The 11161-nt window shown below is 41.6% G+C and overlaps 1 protein-coding gene across 1 annotated transcript; it reads right to left on the minus strand.

Moving 5' to 3' along the window:
• Window positions 1–206: 206 nt before the first annotated feature.
• Window positions 207–1884, minus strand: LOC122057600 (arogenate dehydrogenase 1, chloroplastic-like). Its single transcript, XM_042619755.1, has 6 exons — window positions 1590–1884; window positions 1187–1514; window positions 959–1041; window positions 782–851; window positions 551–625; window positions 207–456 (listed from the first exon to the last, which is right to left on the minus strand). Exons 1-6 carry the CDS (start codon window positions 1748–1750, stop codon window positions 388–390), a joined length of 786 nt encoding a protein of 261 aa, XP_042475689.1. The 5' UTR covers window positions 1751–1884; the 3' UTR covers window positions 207–387.
• Window positions 1885–11161: the final 9277 nt, after the last annotated feature.

Consider the following 11161-nt stretch of genomic DNA (forward strand, 5'->3'; position numbering starts at 1 on the left):
ACATATAATACCATTTAAAATGTTTTTCCACTTTCCATGTGGGACTAACGAGCTCCAAAACCTTCTTGCTTTAGCCAAAGCAAAGCAAGGGGAGGAGGGAAGGGGGGAAGGGGTTGGATTGTGGAGTAGTAATGAACTTATATGGATTTCTCCCCAGAGCAATCAATACAAATGCCTCTTACTGCAGACGATGCATTCATCTCACATGCCTCACCAACCTCGGTATATGATTAAAATGGAACTAGTCCATACAGACACAAACATGCTCCTGAATAGTATACAGTGTTACTAAAACTTTAACTAAACGGTCATATACAATCTCATCATAAGTAGTAAAAAAGAAAGACAGGACACATGAGAAGTGATGTAAAAGGACAAGCTTTGATTCTACTCTATCTCCATCCTATCCAATAGTCTCTGTTTGACAGTCTGTAGTGCCAGCTCCAGGTTCTTCAGCTGCACCATGAATTCCTCAATTTCTGAGATAAATTATATGGAAAAAGGCAGAGCTGAGAATAGTAAAACGAAAAGGTGAGGGGGAGACTGGTACCTCTTGTTGAGCCAACTTATTATGGATGAATAGTCCACTATATAAATCAAAACTATCTTTCACTGTACTCTCTTTCTGCAATTCATTAAACAAATATTAATGGAATCAGGTTTTGATCTACTGTTATACATCACAAATATGAGGGTTGAAATCGTCCGCAATTCCGATCTCGATGATGAAGATAAATTAGGAGATGTGAATTAGACCCATTTCTATATTATATATTCCTACCAATTGAATCAGTGTCTGGAAACCTTTGGTATCCATTGATGTAGACTTGATATCCATTTCAGACAAAACCCTTCAAGATTTCCAACAAGAAAAAACTCTCAGCCATGCTTTCTGTAGCAAAAAAAAAAAAGTTTCTTGCAGAGACTCAGAATGAGAGAGAGAGAGAGAGAGAGATACCTTCCAATTGTATGGGTAAGAAATTGGCTTCGAGCTGCTTGTTTATCATGTTCTTCACAACTCATTTCCACCATTCTGCAACCCTGAATCCCACCCATCAATAACTAAGCTGAAACCTCATTGAAACCCTTCTAAATGTTCAATTAAATCAAAGGGTATAGCTTAATTTCGCAGTACAGTGAATCAAGAAAACCCTAAATTATCACAATATCATCATCTTCATGTTACCTCTTGTTCAAAAATTTGAAGAAAACGGGAGCAGATATCTTGATCCCTGATCCGAATCTTGTCGAACACAAAAGGTAACCCATGCCACCCATCTCTCCCACTCTCTGGCCCAAACATCGGGTGAGTACAGAGCAAGTCCATCGATTCTGGCAATACCTGAAGGAGAAGATCCCTTGGATGTATTTTGACGGAGAGGACATCAACGAAGAGGGTATTGGGCTTCTTCAGGAGATGGAATGGTATTGATTTCACTACCTCAGAAAGAGATACGATGGATGTGCAGAGAAGGATGACATCGTTGTTGAATTCAAGGAACGTTTCTATATCTCTGAAAAGAATGAACTGTGTTATTCGATTACGCAGTGATTCATATCAATATATACATAAAAAAATGTAGTTTTACCTGAAGAAATTAATGCCCAAGCGAGAGGAAAGCTCAGAATGATCGGATCGTGAGGTTGCAGATAGGGTGTGTCCTTGTTTTACCAAGGTGATTGCCAAGAACTGCGCAAAGGGACCAAACCCTATGATTCCAATTTTTAGGGATTCCAATGATGAAGACATGATGATTGCTTCTTCCGAAGACTGGCAGAATGCAGAGCAAGAGCGAGACTTGTGTAGAGACTTGGGAGTTTTGGAAGCAGGGTAGGTGGTGAGGGACACGTAGGTTGACAACGACCACACTCCGTTTAGCTATGGATCATTTTTGGTGGGATTGGATCGTAACAGTTATTGATACACTTGGACCACCTGTGGATGCACCACCACTTATACAAGAAGAGGATGGGGCTTATCAAGAAGGAATCTCAATCAGGGGACCATAGTCTTCTATAGGGGTGTCAATTCGTAGCCCGAACCGACTAAATCGATTGGGACCGATCGTTTATAGACCGGCCTGGACCGTTTATTAAACGTGTCGGGCTTGAGCCCGGCCCGTTTATAAATGGTCGGTCTCGGTTTTGCTACTTGAACCATCGGCCGCCCGACCGAGACCGACCGAATAACATCCGACCGAGACCGACCTATTGTGCACCGACTTGACCCGACCCTTTAATGATTGTAGAATACCTATTTTACCCCCCAAATTAAAGAATAAAAGCTAAAAAATAAAGACATGTTCACATTTTAAATAATGGTTATATTTGGTATCATTTATTGATTTATTGTCATTTTTTTGGGCTTGCATGAGTGGGCCGGAACATAATAGCACATTTTAAAGAGGGCCCGTTTAAAAACCGGTTAAAGCCCGTTTAACATTAAACATGTCCGTAGCCCGATTAAGGCCCGACTAAAGCCCGATTAAGGTGGCCCGATTATAACCCGAGACCGACTGACCGAATATAAAGTGTACCATGCCCTCAATAACTAAGTCCGATTAGTTAAATGGGCGGACACGGTGTAGCCTTTGAAAGTCTTCAAGCCCGATTAAGCCCGACCGAAACCGAACTGGCCCGACCGGTTGACACCCCTAGTCTTCTGTATCAGGAAGGACAAGGGAGGTTCCTCATTGGTTAAAAGATTATGTGGTTAGCTATTAGGAAAGTAAAAAGTTTAAAAATGGTTAGTTAGTTAGACAAGTGGGTGTTAGCCTATTAAACAACTCTGTAACTAGATATAAACAGGTAGTACTCTTCATATTGGGTAATGAAAAATAAATTCATTTTTTCTTGTCTTCTTTCCCAATCCCCTGTTCTTGAGCTCTGTTCTTCTTCTTCCTTCCTTAATCTCTCATTTATTTCCTCCCAAACCTGCAACTATAGAATCTGATTCTAAAATTGTTGCTTTCATTGAGTTGAATCCAGGGTTGAAGGAATCAGATTCACTAAACTTGATGAGGCCATCAAGACAATCCAAAGCTTCCAAACCTCCCAATATCAAGAAGTCAATGAGTTGAAGAAGTCTACAGATCTACACTTTGCAGAGATCAATGCTACTCTAAAGCAATTCATGGCTACTGTGGAAGCTCGACTAGAAACAATGACTCATCTCAACTAACACGATCATCAGCAAAACGAGAAATATTCCTAATGATCAAGTCATCCCTGCTACCCCTACACTGCTTCTTAATCCATATACCGTTTTCCCTAAAACTCCAACCTCCTCTAAATGGACTACTCTTCTCAAGCCTCTTGCTTTGACCAGTTCTAGGTCCCTGATACTGAATTTTCACTCTTGAGATACCTTTAGAGCTTATCCCTTAGTGGATCCAACAAGGTTATACCCATCTCCACCTATGAGCCATCAAGTTTGCTCTCTCTTTCCATGGTAGAAAAGGACTCCTAGTGGTCTCATGTTGCCTTGCTTGACAGTCGGTTTCTACGATACCAACATGCCGTAATTGCCACTGTTCAAACAACTTTGAATGCTGGAATAGTGTTTTTAACCTTGTATCCTAACTTTAATATTTCACTGTCTGATCCCCTTCTTCCCACTGCCCTAAAATTTCATATTCAAATTACTGGTGTTCCCCAGAATGTTATTGCTAAGGCTGCTACTTTGCACTATCAGATGGCTTATCGCTTGTAAAATCATGCATTTGATCTTCTTACAGGCCATTCTGAAGATGCGTTGTTCATTACGATGGACTCTAACCAAGTCCCTTGCTGTACCTATGTTCTCGCCAAATATCCAGAGATGAACTTCTTCGTCTCCTTCCCTCTTCTTGAGTTACAACTTATGAACACCAAGTTTCAGCCTCTCAGCCACAGGCCCCTCCAGAGCCAGTTCAGTCTACAGATCTGGAATATATTACTCATCCTAATGGAGAAGTAGAAATTCAGTTTTCTCCTCCTCGACCCCGTCCTTCTCCATTTCCCACCTCCTTTGGTATGATCCAAGAAAATATTCCTATTAAGTCTTTTGATTCTAAGGGTGATCCTATTTACTTCTTCTAAGATCCAGTTACTGGTCATAAATACTTTGACCTTTGTGACTGTGATGATTGTTTACAAGACTCTAAAGATGATTTCCCTCCTTCTCGTCGTTCTTCTTGACGAAAGTCTACCCAACAACAGTTACAAGAACGGTATGAAGTAGGTGATTCTTCTGTTGGTCCCCTCAGTGATGAATCCCGATACCCTTTCTTTGTCAACTATAGAAATCCTAAGGTTTCTCCTAAACCTTTTCCCTCTACTTGCAAACCTCCTCCAAACCCAGATCTGCCTCCTCCATTCATTCCTCCATGTTGTATGTATACTCCAGGTTCCTCTTCTTCTTCTCCCCTTAAACCATTTCCTGGACTTCATGATTCAGGCCCAGATGTTCATGGTATCCGTCAAATTTGGAAGGTTAAACCATCTGTTCAAGCTACTGGTTGACCTGAACCAATATATCCTGCTGAAGCAGCTTTGAATTGGCAGGAAGAAAATGCCACTGTCCAGAACCAATATCTTGAGCGTATACTGGCCCAAACTCAACAAACCCATGGCACTTTATTCCATCATGATTATCTTCTCCAATCTCTCCATAGAGAAATTGAGCAGGTCCACAATGAACTTGCTGGAATTGCCTCTAGTGTTGTTGATACTACTACAACTTTTGCCCTTATTGGCCAGAAGGAAAAGCATCCCAGGTACCTTGAAGCCCAACTTCAAAAGATGCAACAATCACAGCCTCCTTCTTTTGCCTCATCTCGCCATAGACAACAGCAACCGCTTCCAGTAATAGTTCCCAGCTTCATTCCACAAGATCCTTTTGCTATGTATGCCTCTCCTGCACCACCAGTTGTTTCTTCTCCAACGACTTTTCCTACTGAAGAACTTAAGGAACTCAAACGACAACAACGTGCTCTTCCCAAAAGAACACGAGTAGCCAGAGGACGTGCTTGCAGTAGACTCCCTCCAGCATGGACATTCACTGCTGCACTTATGGATCTTAGTGATTATGAAGATGAATTTGCAGATGCCCTACCAGCACCATCTCCATTTACCCCTTATCCTATGCCTGTCCCATACCTTGGACCACCACCTCCTATACCACATATGACAACACCGTTACCTAGTTCTCCCGCTCCTCCATCTTCTACCCCTGTATCTACTACTCCACCAAAATCCATTCATACATTCATTTCCCCCTCAGAAAATACTTTATCCGAGTTTCTCACAAACCTTACCATTCCAGAGCCCCTTCCTTCTTTCATGAATAAAGGACCACAACTTGCCGCACCACATGTTTCCGAAATGGATGATGATCCTGAGTTCAGAATCCTGAGGATACACCGAGACCACCTCCTGTCCATCCAACACATTTTACCCCATACCAAAACCAGGACCCTAAGCAATTTTTCACCCTCGACGATATTCCTGTTCCTAAATGGGCGTCTCGAATTGCAGATTTTCATGTATGGATCAATGCTGAACTACTTCATGAAGGAGCCTCCACTGTCACTGTCCTGTCTAAATTTGTTACAAGACTTCAAGGAAAACTCAGAGAATGGTATTTAGCTCTTGGCCCTTACAAACAACTGTAACTTGTGCAACTTACTGAGAGCCAGTTTATTATCAGTCTCTATCAAGAATTCCTTGGCCCCGTTTCAAATGATCTTTCTAAGGCTCGTGATGAATTCCTCCAAATGAAGTGTTGTTCTCTGCTTAGATCAGATCTTGACAAACATTTCTCCAGAATGACTGACCGATTTCATAAAATCGGCGGTATTGATGATGAAAACTTAAAACAAGTTTTCTTGAACTCTCTTCCAGAGCCTATTGGCACAGATACAGAGCAGTTCTGAGGAACGAGAATATTCCACTGGCCTCATGCACTATTGGTTCTCTTTATAGCTATGCTCTCACTACCCTTGATAAGCTTTGCAATATCAAAAAAGTCTGGAAAGATTTGTAAGATCGTTCATAAAGTCTCCTCTGCATGTGATACTTCTTATCTTAAAATTAAGTGCAAAGGTGACAAATCTTGTGATTGTGCGACAAAGAAAACTTCTCATCACAGAAGGTTTCCCCCTTTTTCCCAGCATCAGAAATGGAAGCTCGGCAGAAAAAAGAAATTCTCTTTCCATTCTCCAAGGAAAAATGGAGATTTCTCAGGAAAAAGTAATATAAAGGAAAACACAAGTCCACTGCTTGTTATGTCTGTGGAAAGGACGACCATTTCGCCAAAAATTGTCCTCTGTCTCACAAGAAAGATAAGGTTATGCACATGTTATCCTCTCTTCACCATGAAGATCTTCAGGATGCAGACCTTGAATCTTTATATTCTCTTGATGAAGTACCTACAGATCTTTCTCTGTTTGCAATTGATTTTCCTAATACAGACTCAAACCCAGAGTCTTCCCTCTCTAATTCCGAGGAATCTGATCCCCTCTACCAAGTGATACCTTTTCTTTCCCCTTCTCAAAACAGTGTCCAACCCTCTCTTTTTCAAAGTCAGTCAGTTTCTCTTCCTAATGTCTCAGTCCAAATAATCCCTGAACCTTATACTAAACCTATCAACCTTATTGCCTTCTTAGACACAAGAGCTGCTACCACCATCCTAAACCTAAAAGTTCTTCCCAAAACCTTTGGGAAAACTCAGGATCCACCCCTACCTTTCCTTGCAGCTAATGGTGAAATCTTCCATATCACCCTAGTGTCTAAACAACCTATAAAAATCCAACTTCTCCCCACCTTGTCTGTTACCCATACAGTTCTAGGAACCCATTTTCCAGGCAAATATCTCATTATAGGCTTTGATGTGCTTTTCCATCTCCCTCTTCGTTGGACTCCCCAAGGAGTTGGCTATAAACAACAGCTTCTTCCTTGGTCCCCTATTTCCAACCTCTTTTTTGCAGGTTCCTCTATGTTTGAAGAAATCAGAGCACACATCCTCAGCACATCCTGTGCATAATCTCATGCGGATTTTCTCACCAAGTGTTCTCGACCTTTATGGCAGAACCCTGACTTTTTCATCACACTGCCATTTAAGAAAAATGAAGATGCCAATCCAACAAAAGCCAACCATCCAAGTCTAAATCCAGATCATCTGTCATTGGCTATTCAAGAGATTCAGCAACTACAGTCCCAAGATCTTTTGGAACCTACTTTTTCTCCATGGGCTTGCCAAGCATTTTATGTCAATAAACGAGCAGAACAAATTCATGGAAAGTTGAGAATGGTGATTAATTATCGGTCGTTAAATTTCTTTTTGGCTGATGAAAAATTTCCTCTTCCAACTCGTCCGACTTTGCTTCTCCAATTAGCCCATGCCACTGCATTCTCCAAGTTTGACCTTAAAGCAGGATTTTGACAACTTGGAATTGTCCCAGAAGATAGACCAAAGACAGCTTTTTGCATTCCAAGCTATCATATGCAATGGACAGTCATGCCTTTTGGTCTCAAAACAACTCCATCTATCTTTTAGAGAGCCATGATGAAAATATTTACTCCCATCCAAGACCATGCTCTTATATATATTGATGATATTCTCCTCTTCTCCAAAGATGAGACAGATCATTTGCGTATTCTCCAGTAATTTCATCACATTATTCAAGATTATGGTCTTATGCTCTCTCCTAAGAAGATGCAAATTGGCGTCCCTACTGTTGATTTTCTCGGTGTAACCATCTCCAAAGGGCAATATCATCTCCAGTCTCATATTACAACCTCATTACAATTGTTTCCAGATGGCACTCTCACCAAAAATCAGGTTCAACAATTTCTTGGGATCGTCAATTACATGACAGAGTTTCTTCCACAACAGATCATTCATACTTCTCTGCTGCACCAGCTTTTGCACAAAAAAGTTCCTCCATGGTCTTCTGCTCACACATCAGTTGTCCAAGATTTAAAGAAGCTTTCTGAGAACCTCCCTACTCTCCATATCCCATCCACTGGAAAAAGAATTTTACAAACAGATGCTAGTGATACCCATTGGGGTGTAGTCCTCCTTGAAGAACAACCTCTTGACACTTCAAGAACTATCTGTGGATACAAGAGTGGCTCTTTCAAGCCTTCTGAGGCTCATTATCATTCCACCTTCAAAGAAATCCTAGCAGTCAAGCGTGGTATAGAAAAATTACGATTTCATCTAATTGGTCATCAGTTCCTTGTTGAACTCAATATGTCCAGTTTCCCACGCATGCTTGAATTTTGACAGAAGATCCTTCCTCACGCACAACTTCTTCGATGGGCTCAGTGGTTCTCCCAATGGTCTTTTGATGTTAAACACATAAAAGGAAAAGAAAATGTTTTGGCAGATTTTCTCTCCCGACCTACATCAACCTTTGCCATCATACCTTTACTTTTCCCCATAACCCCTGGTGCCTCTACTTCTCAGTCTCCACCATCTGGTCATAACCTCTGCTATTCCCTTCCTCCTGGCCTTCCCCCAGAAATCATCCAAGATCTAACCCAAAGAAAAGTCATTTCTTACAGTAAGACTATAACCATCCAACTTCTCATGATCACTCTTTGTCGTGAAGAATTAGTCTTACGAGGAAGTTCTTTTCATCCAGATTATCTATATCTTACCCTTTTCTCTTTCACCATCTTACAAGAACTCCAACACCTCCCTCTCATTTACAAATGTATCTTTTGGCACCTCTGCTCAGCCTACACTATTGCCTTAAGCCTCCCTTTAAGCATCATCCATTGGCTTACTACTCGCTGGATGTTTCCCACTCCAAGATGTTCTCGGCCCAATCTAACAATCCTCCACTTCCTGCAACTCATTGCCCCTATTCCTCACTGGTTTCATCTTTTGTCCTCACATCTTCCACACGAGGATGACCCGAACTCACATTATATTACCATCTTGTTTCACCGGCCTCCTCTTATCTACCAAACCCTTAACCACCAACAGCAACCCTGCCATTACATTCACTACACTCCTGATTTCCATGTCTTAAACATCAAGACCTATGAACTCTATACCAACCGAGTCCAGTATCGGAATGAATGGAGATCCTTTTTGGCAACCATGTGCACTGCTAATGACGTTCTCCCCACTCAGGTTCCGGCCCCACTTCTCCTCCGACTTGATACTGTATGGAAACTTCATCAAACTGGTAGACTCACGGATCCCCATATCGATGAATTACTTGATGCCAAAAATGATTGGTTAATAGATACCGCCAGCTGGTAGCCAACCAGTAGTTTCGACAGCACTGATAGCAGTTAATGGTTGGTCCCACCCTTATGTATGTTTATCGTCTTGGGTTCCGTTAAAGATAAAAAGTAGTGTTCCTGTATTTGAGTGGTAATAGGGTCCACAGGGTCCACATGACTGGGATCCTATGTCTTTCGTTTGTACTTATCCTTTGTATTAAGTTCTATATATAGAGCTCTTGAATGAATGAAAATCAACCCTGGTTTGAGTTGAGAAAATGCCTAGAAAATAGGAAGCGGTAATATGGATTAAAAAGCGGTGTAGGGGTATCAGGGATGACTTGATCATCAGGAACATAGGAAAGCTCATAAAGGTAGTCTAAAGAGAAGAAGATCGAGATGAAGAAGATCGATGGGGGGAAGAAAACAAAGAGGAAGAATGCGAAGCCATAAGAAAATCAATAAGAAGAACTTGGTAAAATCCAAATATGAACCATCACCGCCCGTTGGAGAAACTGGAGTAGGTAAAGACATAGCTAGTCAAGGCCGATCAAGAACCCCCCTAATCATAGTACCTAACTGCAAAGCAACCCTAGCCAAACAGGGCACAACACGACATTCTTAGCCTCAAAGCCCACAACGCTCAAGGGTCTTTTGCTGCCAGTAGGAACCAAAAGCAGGGATTACTTGCAAAAGGGCGTGGCCTAGACTGTATCTTTAGTTATAGCAGGTTTAATCCAGACAAAGTGATGGCCAGAGGAGGGAGTTTAGCCAGAAAAAGAGAAGACTGGCTCTGAAACCATTTATGGGGGATTTTCTCAACTCAAACCGGGGTTGATTTTCATTCATTCAAGAGCTCTATATATAGAGCTTAATACAAAGGATAAGTACAAACGAAAGACATAGGATCCCAGACATGTGGACCTTGTGGACCCTATTACCACTCAAATACAAAGAACACTACTTTATCTTTAACGGAACCCAAGACGATAAACATACATAAGGGTGGGACCAACCATTAACTGCTATCAGTGCTGTCAGAACTACTGGCTGGGTACCAGTTGGCTGTATCTATTAACCAATCATTTTCGGCATCAAGTAATTCGTCGATACGGGGATCCGTGAGTCTTCCACTTTGATGAAGTTCCCATGCAGTATCAAGTCGGAGGATTGTTAGATTGGGCCCAGAACATCTTGGAGTGGGAAACATCCAGCGAGTAGTAAGCCAATGGATGATGCTTAAAGGGAGGCTTAAGGCAATAGTGTAGGCTGAGCAGAGGTGCCAAAAGATACATTTGTAAATAAGAGGGAGGTCTTGGAGTTCTTGTAATGTGGTGAAAGAGAAAAGGGTAAGATATGGATAATCTGGATGAAAAGAACTTCCTGGTAAGACAAATCCTTCACGACGAAGAGCGATCATGAGAAGTTGGATGGTTGTAGTCTTACTGTAAGAAATGACTTTTCTTTGGGTTAGATCTTGGATGATTTCTGTGGGAAGGCCTGAAGGAAGGAAACAACAGAGGTTATGACTAGATGGTGGAGACTAAGAAGTAAAGGCACCAGGGGTTATGGGGAAAAGTAAAGGTATAATGGCAAAGGTTGATGTAGGTCGAGAGAGAAAATCTGTCAAAACATTTTCTTTTCCTTTTATGTGTTTAACATCAAAAGACCATTGGGAGAACCACTGAGCCCATCAGAGAAGTTGTGCGTGAGGAAGGATCTTCTGTCGAAATTTAAGCATGCATGGGAAACTGGACATATTGAGTTCAACAAGGAACTGATGACCAATTAGATGAAATCGAAATTTTTCTATACCACGCTTGACTGCTAGGATTTCTTTGAAGGTGGAATGATAATGAGCCTCAGAAGGCTTGAAAGAGCCACTCTTGTATCCACAGATAGTTCTTGAAGTGTCAGGAGGTTGTTCTTCAAGGAGGAC

This window comes from Macadamia integrifolia, chromosome 12 (assembly GCF_013358625.1).
Source record: "Macadamia integrifolia cultivar HAES 741 chromosome 12, SCU_Mint_v3, whole genome shotgun sequence".
NCBI classification, from domain to species: Eukaryota; Viridiplantae; Streptophyta; class Magnoliopsida; order Proteales; family Proteaceae; genus Macadamia; species Macadamia integrifolia.

Bases quoted from the DNA above. Each gene is read 5' to 3' on its own strand.
- LOC122057600 (XM_042619755.1), bottom strand. From the start codon at position 1,750: ATGTCTTCATCATTGGAATCCCTAAAAATTGGAATCATAGGGTTTGGT. The intron at 852-958 runs GTATCTCTCTCT...GAAATCTTGAAG, and splicing joins CTTACCCATACAATTGGAAG to GGTTTTGTCTGAAATGGATA. The intron at 457-550 runs GTACCAGTCTCC...TTCATGGTGCAG, and splicing joins ATAAGTTGGCTCAACAAGAG to CTGAAGAACCTGGAGCTGGC.